Source organism: Lissotriton helveticus, chromosome 7, assembly GCF_964261635.1.
Source record: "Lissotriton helveticus chromosome 7, aLisHel1.1, whole genome shotgun sequence".
Lineage (NCBI taxonomy): Eukaryota > Metazoa > Chordata > Amphibia > Caudata > Salamandridae > Lissotriton > Lissotriton helveticus.
In genome coordinates, this window is record NC_136068.1 from 10,282,711 (window position 1) to 10,308,110 (window position 25,400).

At 46.7% G+C, this 25,400-nt stretch overlaps 1 protein-coding gene across 1 annotated transcript in view; it reads right to left on the reverse strand.

Moving 5' to 3' along the window:
• Positions 1–25,400, reverse strand: part of LOC144766568 (uncharacterized) — a 247,145-nt gene that overhangs the window by 169,701 nt on the left and 52,044 nt on the right. Inside the window, exon 5 of the mRNA XM_078650373.1 lies at positions 20,237–20,262. Within this exon, the coding sequence (XP_078506499.1) occupies positions 20,237–20,262 (26 nt within the window). The remainder of the gene's footprint in view (positions 1–20,236; positions 20,263–25,400) is intronic.

The following is a 25,400-nucleotide window of genomic DNA, read 5'->3' on the forward strand; positions in this document are numbered from 1 at the left end:
TGTCTCCATGTAAGAGAAATACTGTATTAATGGTCATTTAATATTCCTCGACACGCACTACATGTAGAATAATGCATGCACCAGTCTTAGAGTCTGTTAGCCTTTGCCCTGATAACTTTTGGATTCTATCAACATGTTCTCTAAACATCAGATACTAGATAGGCTTTAGGTACATGTCGCTCTGACTCCGCAGACTTTAGTCTCCTCTTCCAGCGCAGAAGTCATAGCCCCCAGTTCTCCCTAGTAACACGTCATTGCCAGTTTGCGCGCACCACTAGGTCAGAGGTCCCGGCTCCTTAGGTAGCCCCCTCCATGTTTCCGCCCCATTTATGACATATTCTGTTACGTTTACATCACATGTCTATGTATACGCCCTGTACACGCCTCTTGTTACACCTACTTTCTGCCTTATCTTTCGCGACTGCTATGAACCCCGCCCACTGCTACGCCTACTGTACTGAATGCAATGCAATTTGTTTTAGTATATATATGTTATGCACTGTTATTAAAGTTACACTTAGCGCTCATCCCAGATCCTGCCCCCGGCAGCTGCCATCCCATTCCCGTACAGGCTGTCCTGTTCCTGTCCTTTATGCCTGATTAAAGCCTGTAAAACTCCAGCTACCTCGAATCTTGACTCTTATTTATTGAGCTATCTGTTTATATTGTATCCAGTCAAAAATAGACCCGGTAATTAATTATTTATTTACCACACCACCTTCAAGGACGCCATCCGCAAACACCACCAATTGATCCGATCCACCAAGAAATTAGCATTCAAGGATCGACTCGACTACAACGCCCACAATAGCAAGGAACTATTCAACATTGTCAAAGAATTCACCAACCCCACCGCCGGCACCAATGACATCACTCCCTCCCAAGACCTCTGCGACTCCTTATCCTCTTTCTTCCACAACAAAATCACCGACATACATAACAGCTTTAAAAACCAGCCCGAAGAACAGTCCACTCCACCCACCTCCGAACCAAAACAGCACTCTCACAACCTCTGCGCCTGGAACCCAATCACTACTGAAGACACCATCCACCTGATGAACTCCATCCACTCAGGTTCACCAACCGACCCATGTCCCCACCACATCTTCAACAAAGCAGACTCCATGATCGCTCCCCATCTCCGCGATGTCATCAACTGTTCCTTCAACTCCACTACCTTCCCGGAAAGCTACATGCCGAACTCAGCGCCCTTCTGAAAAAACCAACGGCACACCCCTCTGAACTTAAGAACTACCGCCCCATCTCACTCCTCCCATTCCCTGCCAAAGTCATTGAGAAAGCCGTCAATAGTCAGCTCGCCGCCTTCCTTGAGTCCAACAATTCCCTCGACCCCTCACAGTCCGGTTTCAGAGCCAAACACAGCACCGAAACCGCCCTCATCGCTGCTACAGACGACATCCGAACGCTTCTGGACAATGGAGAAACAGTTGCCCTCATCCTACTTGACCTCTCCGCCGCCTTCGACACAGTCTGTCATAGTACCCTCATACAACGCCTCAGCAACGTCGGAATACAAGGAAAAGCCTTGGACTGGATCATCTCGTTCCTCGCCGGAAGAACCCAGAGAGTCCGCCTCCCCCATTCAAATCAGAGGCCACCGAAGTCATCTGCGGCGTACCACAAGGATCATCACTCAGCCCCACCCTCTTCAACGTCTACATGAGTCCCCTCGCAACCATCGCGCGACAACACCACCTCAACATCATCTCCTACGCAGACGACACCCAGCTGATCCTCTCCCTCACCAAAGACCCAAACACCGCCAAAACCAATCTACACGAAGGAATGCAAGAAGTAGCCGAATGGATGAAGAACAGCCGTTTAAAAATTAAACTCGGACAAAACAGAAGTCCTCATCTTAGGATCATCCCCCTCTGCCTGGGACGACTCATGGTGGCCACCGGCCCTGGGTACAGCACCCATACCTACAGATCACGCACGCAACCTGGGCTTCATCCTAGACTCCTCCCTCTCCATGACCTGACAAGTCAACGCCGTCTCATCTTCATGCTTCAACATCCTATGCATGCTCAAAAAAATCTTCCGTTGGATCCCCACAGAAACAAGAAAGACAGTCACCCACGCACTGATCACTAGCCGACTGGATTATGGAAATACCCTCTACGCCGGAACCACAGCCAAACTACAGAAAAAACTCCAACGCATCCAAAACGCCTCAGCCAGACTCATACTGGACATCCCCCGTCAAGCTCACATCTCCGGTCACCTGAAAGACCTCCACTGGCTCCCTGTCAACAAAAGAATAACGTTCCGTCTCCTCACCCACGCACACAAGGCCCTCTACGAACTAGGACCCGAATGCCTCAACACACGACTGTCCTTCTACACACCCACCCGCCAACTACGATCAGCCAGTCAAGCCCGCGCCGCAATCCCGCGCATCCACAGATCCACCATGGGAGGAAGATCATTCTCCTACTTAGCGGTCAAGACCTGGAATTCTCTCCCCACTCAACTCCGCCTTACACAGAACCACCTCTCCTTCAGAAAGCAGCTAAAAACCTGGCTATTCGATAAGTAATGCATCCACCCTCCCTCAAGCGCCTTGAGACCCTCTGGGTGAGTAGCGCGCTATACAAGTGACTGAACTTGAACTTGAACTTGATGATCTTGGCCCAGATAGGGGCTGGAGTGAGCTTCAAGTCTTTGGTCAATCTCGGGGGAAGCTGATCAAGGGAGTGGGTTGAGGGTTTGGCGGTGGCTATGAGATTGCTTATCAGTTCAACCTGGATAGGTTGGAAGGAGGACCAGCGAGTGGATGTGATTGTTGGTCTTGAATGGGAAGTTGTAGAGGGGTGGGAGAAGGGCAACGTGCCGAGTGATAGGTCAATTTTGGCAATTTTTTTCGTTGAAGAAGCTGGCAAAGTCGTCACATTGGGATTTGGACGCCACCATGTCTCCTGTTACCGGAATGGAGATTTGGTTCTTGATGATGTTGAAAAGTTCTTTGGGGCGGTTTTTGGCATTATCAAGGGCCGCAGAGAAGAAGGACGACTTTTTGTTCTTGATATGGTTATAGTAGCTTTTGCAGGCTGCCTTGAGCTGGTCCCGGTTGAGTGAGGAGGGGTTGGACCTCCAGGATCTTTCCATGGATCTTAGGTGTCTTCTTTCATCGTTAATGTCAGTGGAGAACCAAGATCTGGAGGGGATGTTCCTTTGTTTTTTTAGTTTCCTCGGTGCCAGCTGGTCTAAGACGAGCTCCAAGTTGGAATGGTAGAGCGAGGTGAGTTCTGTGGTTGAAAGGGGTTCTGTCGAGTTCGGGAGGATTGAGCTGAGGCCCTTTTCTAGCTTGTCATGGGGTACTCTCGATAAGTTTCTGGTCCACTTGGGGGAGGTTTGAGTGGGAGGGACGGAAAGCGCCGGGTGATTGATATGAAAGAGGATGGCGTGATGGTCTGACCAGTCTACTGGGATGATGTGGTCAATTGAAATTGTCTTTCTATCTGCGCTGATAGCATCCAGGGTTGCTCCTCTGTGGTGGGTTTCCTCTGTGCAGTGCTGGGTCATGCCGTGGTCATGAATAAGGGTGGTGAGGGATTGAATGAGCGGGTTTTTTGATACATTCCATCTTAGGTTGAGGTCGCCCAGAATTATTCTGAAATCACTGTTGAGAGCGGTTTGCGTGATCAGATCCGTCAGCTGAGCGCCAAATTCGGAAGTGTTTCCCGGGGGATGGTAGAGGAGAAGGCATTGGAGTGAAGGGTGGTGAGGTGAATTGATGTTGACCGAAAGGGATTCAAAGGAGTTGTAAATGACGGAAGGAGATTCAGTGATGGAGAGGTCACTTTTATGGATAATAGCTATTCCGCCACCTTTGTGAACGGGCCTGTCTTTGTGTATAATTGAGAAACCGGGCGGCACCAGCGTGTCCAGGATGGGGCTGGATAGAGTGTTTAGCCATGTTTCAGTGATGAAGGCTACGTCCAGGTCATGGGAGAGAATGGTTTAGGCTATTCCTGTTGCATGTTTGACGGCGGATCTGCAATTGATGAGCATACAATTTATTTGGGAGTCATCCTTTGAGATATGGTTGACAGAAGTAGCTCTGGGTAAGGAGGAGAGATAGGGTGGTGGTCTGGGAGCTTTACGGCGGGACGGGTCCCTTCCCACTCCAGTGATGACTTGAATTGAGGAGAAGGGAGGGTGGTCAGGGGGAATTGTTTGAGCTGGCTGATTAGGAGGGGTTTCATAGGAGGCGATGAGGGAGGTCACTTCCTGTGGCGAAAAAGAAGGGAGCCGTTCTTCTAGGACTGTCGATTCGAGCCTCAGTCCTGGGATTGGAGAGAAGAGGCTGAGAGCCTGTGGGGGGCTTGGACCCAATGTGAGTACGAGAGTCAGTCTTGGCGGGAGGCGGCTGGAGGTGAGGAGGAGGAACGTTCGGGGAGGGAGGCTGGAGTTTCTCTAGGGAGGATAGGGTTTCCTTCAGGCCAAATATCAGAGTCGCGATCTGGGATTCTAGAAAGTCCAGGCGTTGTGTCAGTTTAGGTGCTGGGGAGTAGGGGGGTGAGTGGGTGAAGTTGGGTTTGGCGTGGGAGGGGTCGTGGGGCAGGACGTCGAATGGGGGGGTCTGTGACGGGGGGACCGGGTCCAGGTTGGAGTTCGGTTGTGGGAGGAATAGTGAGGGAGAGCGGGTTTGGGGCGAGATACTGTTAAGAAGTGATAAGGGAGAGTGAGGCACGGAGTTAGCTTTAGTAAACTTTTGGGCAAGGGCAGGGTGGTGGGAGGGGCTGCGGGGCGAGTTACTATTAGGGGGAATAGTCGGGATGGGAGGATCTGATTGGTGTTTCGAGTTCGGATGGGCGTGGGGTAGGGAGGGAGGGGGGTTGCGGTCTCTTTGGGGGAGGTGGATGTCTTCACTAAGGGGGATGGAGTGAGCAGTGGGAGTGAGGGATCGCGCAGGGCGATGTGACTCATGGACGGAGGGGGGACTGGGAGCTCTAAGGGAAGGAGACTGAGAACCTGTGGGGGTGAGGGAGACATGGTGAGGGGGAGGGAGGTAGGAGGGGTAGGGGGGTGGGGAGTTCTGGAAGTTTGGGAGAAGGGGGAGGACGTTTGGGGATGTAGGTTAGAGGGGGGTGGGGGGGTTCTGGATGTTTGGGAGAGGGGGTCGGGCGTTTGGGGCTGTGGGAGAGAGGGGGGTGGGGCTGGGAGGGACGGATAGTTGTTGACGTGATTAAGAGCGAGGGGAGGGATTGTTGGGGTGAATGGGGCATGCTCTGCGGGATAGAAGTTTGGCAAGGGTCATAGGGGGTGGTGGGGCGTGGCTGTAATGGGTAGAGAGCCATGGCCATCTTAAGAGTGTGGAAGAGGGAGTCGAAGAATTCGAGGTTGTCATCTTTCGCCTGGATTCCATTCTTGAAGATGGAGATGGAGATGTCTTCGGTCAGGGACTGTTGGTTCAGGGGAGAGATCGTTAATTTCCGGTTGTGTTCTGATAAGGTGGTTTTGGAGACAGGGAGGAGTGAGTTAAAGGTGGAGACCCAAGCGTCTGGTCGGGTGGTATGGAAAATGAAGTCTGTTTTTCTCAGCCCTCTCGTTGAGCAGTGGTAGGTGTCCACGATTAGGGTTTGAGGGTGAAGTCTAATTAAATTCTGTTTGAGGTGTTTTCTGGCTTTGAAGGAGATGCTGTGTGGGAAGGTAATGGCGTAGGTATTCCGTCCAAGAGGAGATACATGTTTGAGTGCTGGGCCGGGGTGTATGTCTAGGCGCAAGGACAGAGGCATTGTGGTAGAGCTGGAGGGGGGGGGTGGCCGCTGGGTGACTGAGAGCGGCGTTAACAATGGGGGAGGATTACGTTTTAGAATCGGAAGAGAGGGAGTTCGGTCTGGGGCCCACAATGCACCTTCCTAGGGGAGGTTCGCTGAGATTGGTCAAAGAAGTTAGTTTAGCCAAGATTTTGAGCTGTCAGGTGTGGCGGCCGAGTTGAAGCCCGGCAGCCCTGGCAGGGGTGGAGAGAGCTGGAGCTTACGTGAGTGGCAGAGTCCAGTGCTTCAGTGGATCAGCGTATGTCTCTTCTGTACGTGGCTTCGAGCTAGCATAGCGAGGGCCCAGGTGTGGTAGTAGGTTGGGAGAAGCTCTTTATTTGCCCAGTACCGGAAAATGCGAAGACTGAGGAGGCAGCCCTGAAGGGGTCAGGCAGCTCTAGGTAGGGGCGAGGGAGCTGAACTGTTGTGGGGGGCAGGGGATGGTGTCCCTGAAGATCTGCGTTTGTCTCCTTGGGTCTAGGCGTCGTGCTTGCGCAATGGAGTAATTGGAGAAAGGAAACTACTTATTTGTCTAGCAGATTTGTAGTTACCCAAAGGTGGGTGATCTACAGCATACTTGAATGATAGATGTTGTATATAGTGGTTTCCAAAGTCCCTTCGCTAGGGGAAATTAGTTCCTTAATTTAATTTAATTCGCTAAGTTAATAGGGAGGTAGACGCTGTAAATAGGGGCCTCCTCTGCCCCTTTGCAAGAAGTTGCAGTTGGGGATAGGATGACTTCAATCGAGTCCGGTTTCCTTTTCTAGTTGGTGTCCCGAGTGGCAGCCATATTAGGGTCAGGCGGCCCTTAGCGTGGGCAAAATGGATGGTGCTTGTGTGAAGGGTTGGGTGAGGCGTCCTTGTTGATCGCTGCTTTTATTTTATTTTTTTATTCCCCCGGCTACGATGGCGGGGGGCCTTTATTTGCCGAATGAGTCACTCGATTCTGAAGAAGTCTTTGCTTTGTGGAGCTGGCGGCCATCTTGGGTACAGGCAGCTCCGGGGGAGAGTAGCATCGAGAACGGCGCGTGGGCCTCCGGCCCTTCATGGGCAGGCTAGTCACTCACCGGATAGATCTTCGTGATCCGGCGTCCCTCAGCCTCCGCTGCCACCCCGTTCCTCAGGTCGCGGCCCGGCACTGCTCCCGATGTTCCGAGCTCCGACGCCCGGCGGAGCCGCCACTGGAAGCCTCGTCACCTTTCACCACTCCGGTAAGTGAAAGGGACAACTCACTTCCGAAGGTTCCGGGATAGGAACTGAGTGGGGACAAGGGTCTATGGCGCCAGTGAGCCTGGTCCTCATTGACGGGTAGAACGTCCCCGCAGATAGATTCTCTCGTTCAGAATCTCGTTCAGCTGGGCGTTCAGTGCCAGTTAATGTCTAGGACCGGGGGGGGGGGGGATTCGGTGGGGTCGCTCCGGACGGGATTTGCACTGAAAGTGATCCCTTGGTCCGGAGCTCGTCCCAATCACTCCCTCCTTGCGGCCATCTTGGCCAACAATGCCTTGACACATGGTCAAAACATAATGTCCAGCTCGATAACACTATGGACCATAGTTGTGATTGTCCATGTTGTAAAGTAGATACTTTCTGCTGTAATATGTCAATATACTATTTTGCCCAGTGAATGTGTTTGTATTTTAATGTGGTTGTACCATTGTCAACCACAGTCAAAGCCTTTTCTAAATTAACCCTATCAATCTCGTGCAGTTGTTATGAGCCCCAATGTACTCCAATATAGGCCTAGGTAGCTGCACAACCTTTTACCTACATTTGTCCTACCTAGCCCTAAATAATGGTTCTGGTGCTGACCTTTTACCTAGTTATGTGCTGAATAAATTTTGTGTGGTTTTCTTCGAAAACTAGCCTCATTTATTATGCACGAGGATTCTTAGTATAATATCTGAATTCCCTGCCTAGGACATGCACATCAGGATTACCATCTTTTGTATAATAATTCTGTACAAAGTCACCACTATCGTTATCCTTGAACGACAGACCCACAGAACCCATATTCATCTAAGTAGAACCCCTGAGGGTACCTTTCAGGTATAAAAGGAACACATCTTCACAAGGCAACCATAGGAGAAGCTTTCATGCTGACACTAGATGCTGAGGTCCAGACCTGAATACACTCCAGCATGTAGTGGTTTGACATCCCTTGCGGATATCCAACTCGAGACCAAGACGGGGTCCTTCATTCTCTCTCATCAGGTAACGGAGTTGGCTCTTTCCTTGGGGGACTCTTGGCTTTACACCCACATACATGCTAAGTACACTAAGAAACACTTAGATTGGGCTTGCATCTTAGGAGTACGCTCTATTACTACCATGTATCGATATGCCTGCATATATTTACTGTTTTAGTTCCATGGTAGAATTCTACCTTTTATTTACTCTGTCGGTGCTTGTGACCTTAAATATATGTTTCTGTCTAACGATTGTCACAGCAAACATGTTTTATACTAGAATGACGCTGGTTCAACAAATACTTATTGAAAGTGTCCCCATTGTTTATTCTGTATACCTCTCAGAGACTAAGGTGCCCATTATGATGTCGGGCCGATTGCCCCCGCCAGGATGGCGGTAGCCACCGCCAGCCTGGTGGGGACAGTCCGCCCGACATCCACACTCGTTTTCCCCCCGCCATATTAGTATGGCGGGGGGGACCTCGGCGGACGGAAAGACCGCCTGCCGCTTTTCCGCCCCGGTCGCCTTGCGGCCGGGGTGGAAAAGGAATAATATGGTGGCGGTGTCTATCAGACACCGCCAGCCATATTATGATGGGCATTTTTCAATGCCGCCACAGAAAGGCATGCGGAGTCCCCCTGCGGGGGCCCGCTGCAGGCCCTCAGGGACTCCGGGGGAGTGGGGGGAGCACATTGGGGGTACCTATGGTACCCCCCTACATTTCGATGCACAACATGACAGGCACCTCGCGGTGCCTGTCATGTTGTGCATTGAAATGCACAATGTGCATTTTTAGCATTACGGCGGGCGGTGCTTTCAGCACCGCCCGCCGCAATGCTAAAAATGCAGGAAGCGCCGCCACTGTGGCGGGTGCATCCTAATCTGTAGGACGGAACCCCTGCCCTTATGGCGAGTGGTCCCAAGCACCAGAAGGATGACGGGCGGACTTTGTCCGCCCATCATCCTAATGGACCTCCTAATGGACCTCCAAGTGACTAAGCGAATGGTACTGTACTGTTTCCACAATCCCTGATGGATCAAGGGTTGTCTGGTTCAAAAGTTGCCAGAAACTATTCGCTCCTTGTAAGGTTAGGGGCCTTATGGTGGCACTGTGAGCTTGCTTGTCAAAAGGCTAACACATCCTTTCGGGGTTGTCAGGAATCAGTCTGGTCACCAATCACTTAGTTTATGCTATCTAAATGGGTAGATCCTATGTATTATTAGAAACTACAAGACATGGCGCCGCAAACGTTGGTTTGGTTCTTATTTAACGCTCAAATCTGAGAAGTTCATTTGTGCTTTCTCAGAGTTCCCTACTCAGATCTACCAAGAGACATCTGGGGTGGGAAGGTAAAAATCCACCACAGCTGAGTAGGTAGATCCTATGTATTGGAAGCTTGAAGAATTATACTTCCCTACATTTTCACAGATGGGCCAACAAGAAAAACACAGAATATTGACAATTTGCTTGCCAATGGGAATAGCTCCCCCGATAGAGGATTGTACCACTTGGGGTACAGTTTTCGCTGCTGTGAACACCGGAACTCATTGTACCCCCTTCAATAACAGTCATGCCTTCAGTATTGAAACAACTACAGAACCAGTATGGGGCAGAACCTGCCCTGGACTTGGGGATGAAATTGACAGTCAATTTTTCCCAGGTATCAACAATTATGTTGATTATCAGTCAGAATGCAGATTAGAAGAGTGAGCAAAACCAAAAGACACACATAGCACTGCCGACTACATTATCAAACAAGAAGATAAACCCAAAAGCAAACCTCAATTTAGAAGGTAGCTGGCCTTAAAATAAGAAATGCCCAGGCAACTGGGGAATCAACTACTGAATGGGGAATGGGTTCTGGCGATATTAGACAGAGAGTAGCAGAGGTAACAATAGTTCACCAGAACCTGATGGAATTTCTGGTGACAGCAGTGTGTAATGAGCGTATCATGGTTGAAACCCTGATACTAGGGTGAGTGTCCCACATCAGTTACACAAAATTATACTCCAAATAGAGGGGGACATACCCAGAGAAGTTAAAGGTCTCTTTTGGGAGAACCTGACTTTTGGATACAATATCCTTTTGGCTGAAAGAGATTGGCAGCCTGAGTTCATCATGGATTGATTAAAAGAGGAAGAGGTATTTTTACCGGCTTTCTCCGACCTCAGTCCAGAATCACTAAAACACACATACGCGCAGGAGTGGATGGTAGCACTAGCTTCTGCATTACACCACAATCATGTAGTGTGGGATCTTGAGACACCTTACCATGAAAACCCAGTTAAAATAACTCCTACACCACAGAAGCACTATCTAATAAAACATGACGTGAAGAAACAGGTCAGGGAGATCATATCAACTTGAGCATTAAGGTGTGATTTAGAATTGCACCTCCTCTATGAATATTCTTCTATTTCCCATAATGAAACCAGACAATTCATACCATCTAGTTTTAGACTACAGGCATTAGAACACATGCACAAAGACATTTGCAGGACAAAATGCACACAGTGCTTCATTAATGAATTACATTGTGCGGAAAAAATGCAAAACAACATTAGATATCTCAAATGGATTCTTCTGCCAAAATATAGCGCCTGAAAGCAGACATTTGACAGCATTTTTAGCACTTGTCTCTCAGCGCCAATTCTGTGGACTAACCCAAGGGTATATGAATAGCCCTGGGTTATTCTCAGCCAGAGTGACAGAGTTACTTCAAAATTGCGAGGAGGAGGCATTGTTCTATGTAGATATTTAACTGATGGACGATGAATTATTGGATCGCTTGCACAGGTTGAACAACATAATCTTGGGGTTTGCCACCGTGGGATGCAAATGTAACTTTAAAAAACCAAAACTTGCCAACCTCAATGTCCTATTATTAGGATATGAGCTCTCAAGTGAAAGAAAAAGCCTGGCAGCTAATTATTTTAGAAACATGTGTGCAGCTCCAACATCCAAACACTCTGAAAAACGTACAATCCATTTTAGGTTTCCTGAATTTTAGGAGAACATTCATTTTGGATTACACAGAAAAAGTAAAACCTTTCTGCAACTTAATGAGACTTGATTTTTCAGTTTGACATTGACCACAGGAACACACAGAAATTCTCTGTTCCTTACAAGCTGACATGATAGCTTACAAACCCTTAAACACACGTGTAAATACTACGAACTTGGTGATCCATGTAATAGCAGGTCAATTAGGAGACACTTACCTAAAACTCAATGAATGCGAAATGGTACCCATTGCATACAAATCTCATTGGCACCCAAACGCTGAAATGCATTTTGCATCCGCAGAAAAAATACTCACAGCAGTAAAGACTGCTGTAGTGAGAGAAAGAGCACTAACTCAGGGGAAATGAATAATTGTTGTGACTCCAGTACTAACCTTAGTGGCTGTTACCAAAGCAAGCGCTCCAAACACAAAAGCAGTGCATCCAGGATTGATACAATGGGCTACTGTTCTCACTGCAACAGATGTAGACTACAAATTTGATTCTACATTAAAAACGCAAGCATTCCTGCTGTATAAACAAGAATATCCTCTCCTGAATTAAATAATCCCTCCATATCAGTATGAATACATCATTTACACTGACGGATCTACCCAGCCTGCGGTAGGAAGTACACTGCAATACAGCGCAGCATGTGAGATTGTGAAAGGGATGTATGCGGTATGGCAAGCTTCGGCCTTACAATGCGCAGACCTAGTCTCTAGGAGATTGCATGGCACAGCTGGCAGAACTAAAAACACTGATACTGGTACTAAAAAATATGGATTGGGAATTCCCCACACTTATTGTGTGCAATTAGTTTTCCCGTGTCCAGTCAAACAATGAATATGTTCATTGTTGGGGCCAGAATGGGTTTAGAGATTACAAATTGTGCACAATAAAGCACATGTTGCTTTGGGAACAAGTGGCAGAGCTGAAAATAGGATTGCCTCGCCTGATGTAATTCACACATTGATTCATCAGAGGGTTGGCATACACATTGAAAGGAATCCACTAGCTGATGAAGCCACCCAGGCACAGTGAGAACAGCTGCCGTTGCTGCAATCACTTGTTCTGGTACAAGGATAGATGGACAGATAATGATAGCTGTGAACGCTCCGCGCAACAACAGCTCAGCCTTGACAAACGTTTTTCCACTCAAGGACTCTTATACAAGTTAGATGCACAAAATATTCTGTATGCTCAAATTTCAGGAGTGAGGGATAGACTAATTCCAAAAATGGATCGCAGATTAGCATTAATTCTAGCTGCACACGAGGATTTGGGTTCGGCACATGCAGGTAATCCAGCAACGGTTTCACTACTGAAACAATATTATTGATGCCAGGTCTTACTAAACAGGTCAGAGGTTTTGTCCTTAAGTGTGACATCTGTCAGCAGATGAAGGGTTCAACTGTAGCACATCCACCACAAGCACCCCTACTGATGTCAGACAGACCTCTCGCATCTGTCTATTTGGATCACTGTGGCCCCTTACAATCTTATGGGGCATACAGGTACATCCTAGTGGCAGTGGATTCATGCTCTAGATTCCTGTGGGTTTGGCCCCAGCCCGTGGCTGATGCTCAAACTGTTATAAAGGATTTGAGAGTCTTTGTACAGACATACGCAATGGGCATATTACATTCTGACCATGGTCCTGCATTTAGCTCATGGGTTTACAAAGAAGCCATGGGATGATTGGAAGGCGCATTGCGGTACTCCTCTCCGTATCATAGCGAGGGAAATATGATTGTGGAGAAGAAAAACCATGACTTGAATTTGAATGAATTTGGGACTTATATAGCGCATGGCTGCCCGGAAGCGTCCCAGCGCTGAGATTGCAAACAGACACTCAATGGTAAAGGCCGAGGAGGGAGTGGAGAGGTTATTGCGGGAAAAGGTAGGTTTTGAGAAGCTTTCGGAATTTCATATAATTAGGTTCAGACCGGAGTTGGATTGGGAGAGAGTTCCAGAGGGTAGCGGCGACCACCGAGAAACGGCGTCCACCAGTACGAGCTCTTTTAGTTCGGTGAACCTTAGCCAGGTAGCCCTGCGCTGAACGTAAAGCTCTGTTAGGTGTGTATGGGTGGAGCATAGATTTCAGTATAGGGGGTCCTTGGTTTTGCATGGCTCTGTGAGTGGTACATAGGGACTTGAATGTGACCCTTTCGCGGATCGGCAGCCAGTGCAATGCCTTTAGGGCAGGTTTGGCTGAGACTCTGCGGGGGGTGCCGGTGAGTATCCTTGCTGCGGCGTTTTGTGTTCGTTGCAGGACATTGAGCGTGGCTTCAGGGGCGGCCAGAAAAAGGGCATTGCAGTAGTCTAATCTTGATAGTATTAGACCTTGTATGAGCATTTTTTGAGAGGTTGCAGGGAGTAGAGGAAGGATCTTCTTTGTTGAACGGAGGAGACCAACACAGGTGCCAGCTGTTTTGTTTGCCTGTGTTGACATGGAAAGATTCCGTTCAAGCCAAAAGCCTAGGCTTTTAATTTCAGTTTTAGGCTGGGGGATGGGTCCTAGGCAGGAAGGCCAAATAGCACTTGGGAGGGTAGGTGGTTTGTGTCCCAGGAGCATAAGCTTGGTCTTTGAGCCATTGAGCTTAAGCCTTAAGTTGGACATCCAGGCATGTATACCTTCCAGGCAATCATGGAGGTTTTTGATTTTTTCTTCCTCAAGTGAAAATGATACGATCATTTGGGTGTCGTCAGCATAGGTGACGGCTTTTATCCCAAAAGGGGAGACCACATCCTCCAGGGGGGCCATATAGGTATTAAATAGTGTAGGGCTCAATGAAGAGCCCTGGGGGACCCCACACTGGAGGGAAAAGATATCTGATCGAACGTTCCCTTCACAAACTTGGAAGGTGCGGTTTTCTAGGAAGGATGAGAGCCAGCAGAGTGCCGTGCTTCTCACTCCTAGGTCAGATAGTCGCTGGATTAAGATCTTGTGGTCCACCGTATCGAATGCGGCGCTTAGATCCAGGAGGAGCAGTAAAACTGATCCCCCTGAATCCAGGATGCATCTAGCCTCCTCTACCACTTTCAGGAGAGCTGTCTCAGTCCCCTGGCCAGGACGGAAGCCTGTCTGTGAGGGTCGGAGAAGATTATTGGATTCGAGGAAGGCTGACAATTGCTGGTTAACTGCCTTCTCTGCGATTTTGCTCAGACCAGGTAGGAGAGAGATCGGTCGAAGGTTGGATAGGTCTGATGGGTCCTGTCCTGGTTTTTTCTGTAATGCCTTGACCATGGCATGCTTCCAGCTGGGGGGGACTAGTCCTTGGCCCAACGAGTTATTGATCAAGTTAATGGCCAGGTGAGATATGGTAGGTCCGACTTGTTTTAGGATTCGTATGGGGGCAGGATCGTTGGGGGAGCCACTTTTCAGGTTTGAGAGGGCTTTCAAAAAGTCGTCATTGGACAGTTGATTAAAACTGTCGAGGGTAGGTCTCGGGGTGGGTAGGGGGGGACAATCGGAGGGTTGCTATCTGTTTTAGGCGGGAGGGATTGCAGAATGTTAGTGATCTTTTTTTGGAAAAAGTCAGCTATTTGGTTGCATCTGGCAACTGAGGATAGTTGCAAAGAGGGGGGGGTGGGTATTTTGCGAAGTTCTTTAACTATTTTGTAGGTCTCTCGGGATGAGAAAGATGCATCTTTGATTTTTTTATCAAAGAATAAAGCTTGGGCTGCTTTGCGCGCGGCTTTGTAGGTCCTCATTGCAGTTTTATACTCTTCCTTAATGAGGGGGTCCCACTTTTTTCTCCACTTTCTCTCGTGGATTTTACAGATTTTTCGCAGGTTCCTGAGTTCTTGTGAGAACCAAGGCGATTTAAAAGAGTTGTTTTTCTTTTTTAGATCTTGTTTCGGGGCGATTATATCTAAAGTGGAAGTGAGCCAACTGGTGAAATTAGCATCTGCTTTTACTGGGTCAGGGAGTGGCAGAGGAGCGGAGCGAGTAAGCTCCTGTGTCCATCGCTCAAATGATATTTTAGACCATTTTCTGTCGTGTTCTATGGCAGTTGGTATATAAACCTTTTTTGCAGGAGTTTGCCAGATGAATGGGAGGAGAAAATGGTCAGTCCAAGGGAAAGGGATCGCCGGTCGGATCTCAATTTTTGGGATATTGGTGAAGAGAGGGTCCAAAAGGTGGCCTTTGATGTGCGTTGCCTCAGAGTTTATTAAATGGAGATCAAGTGATTTTAATTCTGAAATGAGGTCCATAGCCGTTTTATCGGAGTTGTCCTCAAAGTGTAAGTTTAAGTCTCCAAGCACCATGAAGTTAGGGGGCGAGATACAGGAGGAGATAGTGGACTCTAGTAATGAGTTTATAAAATTTCCAGAGCTGCCAGGTGGACGGTATATCAGAGTGCCCGTGAGTGATTTATTAGGGGTAATCTGAAGAGAAAAATGGATGCTTTCACAGTCCTCTATTTCTCCTTCTTGTATCCTACATACAAAGGAGTTTTTATAGACAATAGCTAGTCCACCTCCTTTTCCCTCTTTTCTGTTCTGAAATTGTATAAGGTGGCCCTGGGGGAGCATGTTGACAATGTCCGTTTCAGAGTGAGATGTTAACCAGGTTTCCGTGAGGAATAGAACATCCAGCTTTTGGTCTAGGATCATCATATTAATTTCTATAGCGTGTTTAGGGGCTGATCTACAATTCAGCAGAGCTAGGCTGATACCATCAGAAGACTGATGGGTGGAGGTCCCTGCAGACTCCTCCTGGGGTTTGGGTGAGGGAGAGGGTTGAGCTCCGAGGAAAGGAGCCGCCGTGCTAAATTGGAGGAGATAGTCCCGTGAGTGTCTGATCCGGGGACTGTGTGCAACGGACATAGTAAGTGGCCCTATGCCCGGCCTGGCCCGGACGGGCCCAGACGGGCTTGCCTCTGGCGCGCCTCCAGCGCGCCATCGGCGCGCCCGCTGCGCCCGCCCGCTGCGCCCGCCCGCTGCGCGGACGAGGAGGGGGCTCCATTTTATAGTGATTTGGGCCCAAATCGCCCAGCCACTAGAGCGCTGTCCAGGCCCCAATCAAAGATGGCGGCCGTGGATTCCTTGCCTCGAGGGGATTGATTGTTGGACCGGTAGCCTCGAGTGGTTTTGTGCCTTTTTGATCTTAGGTGCAGTCAAAACGGGTTACAAGCGGTCATTTAAGGGATTTCCAGCAGGTAATTCCTAGCCTAACACAGAACACAAAAATACACAGTAAAAGCGATATTGTGTCAATTTTAAAAGCGCTAGTGCCGGTATATAGTGTGCAGTGCAATTAAAAGGTTAAGATTACAAGTATTCTGTAATAAGCATTAGAACCTCCCGGCTTCGGCCTCGGGAGTGTGTCGCAATCGAGCTAAACAAGGGACTAAAGTAGGCTCTTTTATAGTGATTTGGGCCCAAATCGCCCAGCCACTAGAGCGCTGTCCAGGCCCCAATCAAAGATGGCGGCCGTGGATTCCTTGCCTCGAGGGGATTGATTGTTGGACCGGTAGCCTCGAGTGGTTTTGTGCCTTTTTGATCTTAGGTGCAGTCAAAACAGGTTACAAGCGGTCATTTAAGGGATTTCCAGCAGGTAATTCCTAGCCTAACACAGAACACAAAAATACACAGTAAAAGCGATATTGTGTCAATTTTAAAAGCGCTAGTGCCGGTATATAGTGTGCAGTGCAATTAAAAGGTTAAGATTACAAGTATTCTGTAATAAGCATTAGAACCTCCCGGCTTCGGCCTCGGGAGTGTGTCGCAATCGAGCTAAACAAGGGACTAAAGTAGGCTCTTTTATAGTGATTTGGGCCCAAATCGCCCAGCCACTAGAGCGCTGTCCAGGTCCCAATCAAAGATGGCGGCCGTGGATTCCTTGCCTCGAGGGGATTGATTGTTGGACCGGTAGCCTCGAGTGGTTTTGTGCCTTTTTGATCTTAGGTGCAGTCAAAACGGGTTACAAGCGGTCATTTAAGGGATTTCCAGCAGGTAATTCCTAGCCTAACACAGAACACAAAAATACACAGTAAAAGCGATATTGTGTCAATTTTAAAAGCGCTAGTGCCGGTATATAGTGTGCAGTGTAATTAAAAGGTTAAGATTACAAGTATTCTGTAATAAGCATTAGAACCTCCCGGCTTCGGCCTCGGGAGTGTGTCGCAATCGACTTAAAGCAATCCTTAATGGCTAGTGTATTAGGTTCGGGTGGCAGTTGGGTCAATCACCTATATGGGGTCCAGAGGGCACATAATGACTAGACCTGGGTGGTAAGCTCTGTTCAGTTCGCGGAATTTGCGGAATTTGGGTAATTTCGTGTTCTGCGGAGATCATGAAATTGCACAAAATTCGGCGTTCCGCGACTTTGCGAAATTTCTTGCTTGTTTGCGTTCACAAATGCATGTTCATGAGATATTTCCCCCCAAGCACGCAAGCAGAGATTACGAACAGTAAAAAAGCATTGCAAACAAGCAATTCCGCATGTTCGCGGAATTTCTGCATGTTCACGGAGAATATTTACCGTTTCGCAGAGATTTGCGTAACGCGATTACGCAAATTCCACCCACCCCTAATAATGACATGCCAAGAAGTTTCCTGGGCGGCTGTACTCCCTAGGAAGTCCTTTTCGGGATTAAAATGTGTGTACCTGACATTGATTGTGGCAGGAGAGTGGCGGCCGAAAAACCATTTGACATCAATGATCGTTTGGCTGTTTTACAGAAACTCAAAGAATTTTGGGCATTACAAAGCAATGTCCAAGTAAAACGCACAGCCACTGGAGAAGGGAAAGCAGTACTGGCAAGACCTGCCTGGGTCCCGAAGGTTTGGAATCTGGCCAGAGAAAAGATTGTGAACAAAAAAGAATTTGGCCAATCGTACAGAGCCCTGTACCCTCTGTTGAAGGAACGAGTACAGTCATGGCCAGCATGAATCGCAGGCTCAGGTTGGGTGGGGAGGGGAGGGAGGGTCACGCGGGAGGGGGTGTTTAATTTAATAATAAATAAATAACGTATCTGTCCGCCGGCTTGGTCCCACGTTTTCTCGCACCTGCTCCTGCTCTCTTGCCACCTGCAGCAACAGGAAGCAGGCAGTTTCCCTCTGATCCCCTAATCAATCACAACGCTACAATGGTAGGGTAATGATTAGTGGGGATGCCGCCCAGCCAGGGTCTTACGGGGAGGCCATATTTTCCATGTGGGCTGCATTGCAGCCTGCATGGAGAAAGGGCAGAGTATGCATGACTGATTTGGGCAGCCCTAGAGGGCCGACTAAACAGTCATTGCTCCCTTAGGGGTGGGCACACCACTCCTCCCCTGCTCGCAGAGCAGCCCACCCATCTGACACCGTGTAACTAAACATAAAATGATAATAACAGGAATTTATTACCATTTTATGTTTCTTTTTCTTGCACTGCAAGAAAGCAGTGGGCCATACTCCTACACCCTAGTGGAAGAGCCGCCCCTAAATGAGAGCAATACTTCTTTTGCCTCTTGCTAGCAAAAAAGAAAAAAGATTTGTCTAAATTGATCTGGTCAAACCACACTATGTGACCAATACTCAATAGTTGGGTGTGTGGGCTCCTGGGTAGCACCAGATCTCCTGTCGCTACCATTCAGGAAGTTCAAACGGAAAGATTAATAACATTTGAACATTCTACTATTAGAAGTGAAGGAGTTACCAACAATAGAATGGAACTCATTCCAGTTGAAATTTAACAACAACAAAGTACAGATGAAACACAGATCTCAATTCAGCCTAACACCGACATCTATGTGAATTTGTCTCAAAAAGAGATATCTGGCAGTTCTACAAAACCTGCTGAGCTACCAAAGATAGATCAAACTGCGTCTGGCTACTTCATCGATTGTGATACTTTCTCTCTGGATCCAAATGAACCCAAGCTACCGCCACTGCCTGTTTTCCGCAAACAACAAATTCATGATTTCTATCTTTGGCTGAAAAAGACTTACCTTGTTTCTCCCTGCCTATAGCTCTGGATTGCTATAGGTTTACTGTTCCTAGTCCTTTAGATAGGTGTAGTGACTGTCTTTTTTCTGCTCCTGAACAGACATTACCTCCCAAACCCTCCACAGTACAAAATATGAACTTGGTCCTGAAACCACATGCATCATCACACCGTGAACAAAGAGACCTTTTCTTGGTGAACATTACAGCAGTTCCAGTTCCTGAAGGAAGGCAAATTTTGCAACAGGGTTTCAAATGATGTGTATGGTCCAACTGAACTTTTAAAAATCCTACATTAATTTAAATTTACAATAAGTGATATCATCGCCTCCAGTATTTCTCTGAAGATTGAGACTTTGAAACTGTAAATACTATGCTATCTGATTTAGAACCATCTGCTGCATTTTCTATTAATAAATTATATGATACATCTGATTTTTACACCATGTATTCATTTCTTACACAAAGCTAGCATCCCACGTGTCAGGAGTGGTCAGGTCAGAGCCTCTAGATCTCAATAAAGATATTTTGTTAGTGATAAAAGGTATGGGTACCCTTACTTTAAATTTCGTAGAGCCATTCCCCTTAGAAATGTCTCGTTGGGGCTATAAATGTTGTTTCCAATGCAGTTATGACAACTCAAGATGTCTGCCAATATTTGCAGAGCATGTTAAAGTTCTAGTGTTTCTCCTGCTATGCAATCCCAGCTGTGTTCGCGCTCACGCTCGATGAGCGTGGCACACTTCAACTGAAGTTTTCTGTGAGGCGGCAGCATTTCCCAGTTTTCCGCTGCTGTATCTTTCAAAAAGCCAGAATTTGAAATTAGTTGAGTACTGGATATTTAGAACGTGGACGCATCAGCTCTGAACCTATTCCTGTCATGTAGTTTCAGTCAGAGAGTTCTGCGTTTTGTCATACAATGGAGAGAAGATTCCAGTCACAGTTAAGAGTAAGGCACGCTTAACCTAGAGGGGCCACTTCCCTTTCCAGGATGCAGCAAGTAAGTTAATATTGCTTAGATTAGACAGCATGCGGAATGCAATACATTTTCAAAGAGCTTTTGCAGGAATCAGGCATACAAGTAGTATTTTCCAGCCTCTCTTCATTTTGACATCATAGAGAGAAAGAGTGAAGGACAGCATCTGGTGTTACACACAATTAATCTTGGACGAATTTACTGAGAATTTTGAAATTAAGGAAGAGACTTAGACAAAAAGCATTATACCAGATACATTCTCATATTATTGAATGTAAGGCAATTGTTTACAGGTACACCAAGTAGATTTGAGTATATATATATATATATAATTATACTTACCAACCACAGGAACTACGGACTTGCCTCTGTAATGAAAGAAAAGAACATAAGAAAGGAATTTAACGAGAAATGATATAATAGAAAAAAACATCAACTAAGAATAGACTAGTCAGGAGGATAACACTTATAAGATACAGGTATATTCGGTTGAGACAAACTAGAATGAGTTCTTGTGTTGCAGATTTCCTACCAGAATCAAGACACCTCACAACACTGGGAGGTGACAGGTCAAACATTAATAATTATTACAAACAGAGAGAGCCAACCACTGGGATAAACACAGGTCACTTAAAGGGAAGGTTGTTTTAGTGAGAATCACAGTGTATCATATGTTAGAAGTATTACATGAGGTTCTTCTCTTGCAGGCATCTAACAGGAGAGTAGCACGAGCCAGTGCCCAGAGGGAATCCAGTGGCAGTCTCTCTTTTTCTTCCAAATCCCCTTTCCCCCTCTCTGCTATTAGCAAGTGTATACATCGCTCACAGTAGTGTAGTAGGGGATAGAGGAAATATTTGTCTGCTCCTGTGGAAACTAAAGTTCTGGTAACAGGTACTTGACACACGTAATGTTTTCTCTTACCATCAATAGGAACATTGTCCAACAAGGGCAAAAGGTAGTTAAACAACATTTTCACAAATGTTTGCTTATTTTTCTTAGTTTAACACTTCAGACCCGAGATCTTATTATTATAAGCTTGCACCTACACCTGCAAAGAAAAATATATTCACCAATACGAAACAGATATACTCTGCTTACTTTATTTCACAACTGTCTTTACAGGGTTCCGACTTTTGGAGGGATACCATATACATAAAATCACTCTGAGGGACTACATATTGGCACATTCAGGGAACTAAGGCTTTATTTAGAGCATGCCTCATACCACAGAAAATTATTTTTCATAACAAAACAGTGCAACAGACTTCCTGTGTTGGTCTAGCCAAGATCAAAGAATTAACACACCTCGGATTCCCTCGCTTTCACACTCAGGGTAGGCAAAATTATACACAACACAGTGAGGATACATTGGATGCCATACTACACAATGGTTCCTACAATTCCTCAGACCCCAGTTGGAAGGGATGGTTCGTTTGGCCTATCAACACAAACAGGTATCAGTCAAGATTCGGGGGTACTATCGAAGGGTTTAGTATCCATAGGCCTGACCAACCTTACGTACGAGAACACTTGGGGTTGGTGACATCCTGCAGTGTTGGAAATTATGCCTAGAATTGCTAAAGACCTGAACACTGCCCCAGGCGAAACAACACTTGTCCTTACTCTCAGATGACATGGATCTTAGGGATGATTTTTTGCTATGTTCCCAGAAGCCATGTCAGAAGCACTTCCTTTACGCTCTTTACAACGAGGTTTGGAAAATCTCCCAGCAGGAGGCTGCTGAGAGATTGCGTCATCTTGATAGGGTTAACCTAGAAAAGGCTTTGGTAGTGGTCAATAATGGTTTGACCACACTGACATCCAGGTTTTATTCTCTGAGCAACATTGTGTCTTATGCAATAGATATAATAAAACAGGATTTATCTACTTTACAACACAGACAACATGGGCAATCACAACTGCAATCCATTCTATTATTGACCTGGATGCTGCAATAACTGCATTCTGGTCATGTGCCCTGACAGTATATCAACAGTACGTCTCTGTTTTCTGCATACAACCTAACAGAAAGACAGACAAAAATGACACAAAGAGATGCAAAGTATATACTGCTGCACATTGAAAAATTGGACCACTTACCTTTTACTGTGGCTGAGTCACCCTCCATAGAATGGTTAATCCATGGCCATAGTACACTGCCAGTCATGCCATTCCAATTTCACTACTGTCTACATTATCACCCGGTTGGCAGGTATGAAGCGTTGGGTATGTGATACATACATGAATCTTGGGAATTACCGTACAGATTTAAATGCAGGAATGGAGACACTGAAGGTTTTCTCAGCAGTTCAGACTTTGAGAGTTCTTTAAGTGGATTTCTAATTTGTCACAATAGTTTGCTTCACAGAGACTGTAATGCTTCAGATGCAAACATATCGTGTCACTTGAAAGTATCCTGAGCTGCCATGATTCATCTGGTGCTCAAAGTACTCTTGAATGGGAGTTATTTGATGTTGAATGATCAAAGTTGTTGTGAGATGGTACCAGGCATTGTATATCTGGTCACAGTAAGTTCCAGGTTACTTGTAAGCAAGTATGGTTTTCTCTGACCCAAACAGTTAGGGAGGCAATGCTATGGCCTTCATTGAATGTTTTCCTTATACGGTTTGATTCCGGGTTGATAAGCAGACTGGAAGCCATGCTGTTACAGAAGGATGTGGCCTTAACCTCTACCTGAGGGACTTTTAATCTCCAGGTTGCAAAGTCTTCGGCTGACATACAGGCATTCGTCCGAACAATTTTTCCTCTCCATTTCGGAGAAATGGTACATCATATATTTAACATGTCTGATACGAGTGGGGTTGTGCATGTATTTAAGAGCTTAGGCTCTGGACTATTGATCACTTTTCAGACAATCTTCGGAGTAGTTCCATCATTTATAAACTCCGTATTGGGAAGCATTTTTGGAGGGCATCCGCTGGTCCTACTACTTGTAGTGGGCATCCTTTTTTAAATTATCCTGCTACGTAATGGACGGCGAAGTTTCCAAAGAAATAGAAAAAGCACTCTTGGTGCGACATTCTCATGAACTCATGGTACTCCATCTGTGTGCACCTCGGCTTCGGTGTGCATTGGTTCCTTTTGTTCATATCAGTCTGGGTAGACTGTGTCTTGCCTTTGCTCCACTGCCTATTCTACAGACATAAATATGTGTTGAACATATGTCCAACACTTCCATCAGTTGCCCCACCGGACGTAGACGTACTACTGAACCCCTTAAAGGCTCATGTATTACAGTGTCCTCAGTGTATTTCCATGTTGATGATGGTACCATCAGTTGTACACCAGGTTTCAACAGTTATAAGATCTTTTCTGGTGCAGTTTAACTCTCTCCTGTTCACATAACACAGCTCAGCAACTTGCCTTGCTGCACTTCCTGAACTGTCCATGAATATAGGCCAGAATTTTACACTGAAAGCATAGGCTTACAGTATGAATGAAAGGCATTTTTATACCACGCAAAACTTAGCCCCAAGGGGCATCAAGGCGCACTACAGACAGACATAGAAATCCAAACTCCAATGCCAGGACCAGAAGGCCAGCGGGAAAGCAAAGCCTTATATGCCTCAGAGAAAAGCCAGGTCTTAAGTGACTTTTTGAATATTGCTAAGGATGGTTGACTGGAAAGCTCAAGGGGGAGGAGGTTCCACAGTTTGGGTGCCAAGACGGAAAAAGCTCTACCTCCCCATCTGACCTTGGTAAACCTAGGAACCACCAGCCTGTTCTTTGCAGATGAGCGAAGAGTTTTGATAGGGGTGTAGGCACACAGAAGAGATCTAATGCTTTCAGATCTTGAGCCATGGATAGCACCATGGGCCAAACAGAGAATTTTATAAGAGATCCTAGATGGAATTGGAAGCCAATGGAGATCCCTTCTGGCCATTGTTGCAGATGCTCTCCTAGGGAGACTTAGCACCAGTCTGGCTGCCGCATTTTGTACCATTTGGAGGCGATGGATGGAACCTTTATTGATGCCACCATAGAGGGCATTGCAATAATCTAGCCTCGATAGTACTAAGCCAGCTGTAGCTTGTTTCCGGGCTGCCAAGGATAGATAAGGAGCAATTTTCTTTAAAATTCTGATAGTGCCACAGCAAGTTGACACTGTCCTATTTACCTGGGGGTCGAAAGAGAGGGTAGGATCAATTTGTACTCCAAGATTTTTAGCAATAGGAGTAGGGGTTGGGCAATCTCCAAGGGACGTGGGCCACCACTCCTTCGACCAAAGATCTTGGCTCCCTCCGAAGACCATAACTTCGGTTTTCTCACCGTTGAATTTTAAAAAATTACACGTCATCCATTTGGAGACTGCCTCCATACAGGTTCTGAACTTGGAAGCAATCTCACAAACTGGCTGGGTGATGGATACCAAGATCTGTGTGTCTTCAGCGTATGATAACACATCCAGGCCCAATGATCTTACTACCTGTGCAAGTGGGGTAACATAGATGTTAAATAAAAGAGGGCTCAACGAGGAGCCCTGAGGAACCCCACATTGCACCTTTTGGGGATCGGAGAGGAAGTTGCCCATTTTTACTCTCTGCTCCCTGTGATGGAGAAAGGAGGAGAGCAGACTTAGGGCAGAGCCTCCTAATCCAATGTCCTTGAGCCTGGAGATCAGTATTGACGGGGACGGGGTGTCAAAGGCTGCTGTGAGATCTAGTAACACAAGCAGCGAGGGGTGTCCCTTGTCAACCTCCGATCGGATTTTATTTGTAACAACAGTGAGAGCAGACTCAGTGCTGTGAGCTGATCGAAAGCCGTGCTGAGAACTGTCAAGCAAGTTGGAATTTTCAATAAAGGTAGACAGATTTTGATTTATGTAAGATTCCAGAATCTTGGCTGGGGCCGGAAGTAAGGAGATAGGATGGTAATTTTTCAGAATTCCTGGGTCTAGGGAGGATTTTTTAAGCAAAGGCCTAACCGTGGCAGTTTTCCACAAGGAGGGAAAAATACCCTCTCGAATCGCCAGGTTCATGACTTCCAATAAAGGGGGAAGCACCGACCTTCTGCAAGTTTTTAGGATTTTTAGTGGGCAGGGGTCAAGAGGTGAGCAGGACTTTGTGGCATCTAGTAAAAGATTAACAGCCTGATTCATGAAGGTACCGTTTTGCGAGTCTCTAATAGCGATTCATAGCGAATCGCTATTGAGGACTCGCAAAACGGAATTCATGTAGGAATTGCTAAATAAATAGCGATTCCTATATATTCTCTATTTGCGAGTAGCAAATTGCTACTCGCAAATAAGGAATAACTCCCCATTCATTCCTATGGGCCAAAAGGCCCATAGGAATGAATGGGGAGTATCCCTTATTTGCGAGTAGCAATTTGCTACTCGCAAATAAGATAGCGATTTTAAGGGTGCCAGGGGTGTCCAAAGGACACCCTGTAGCACCCCTGAAATGCTAATTGAAACAGGTGTTGCGCACACAAATGTCCAAGGGACATGTGTGTGTGCAACATGCAACTTAGAAAAATGCTTTTA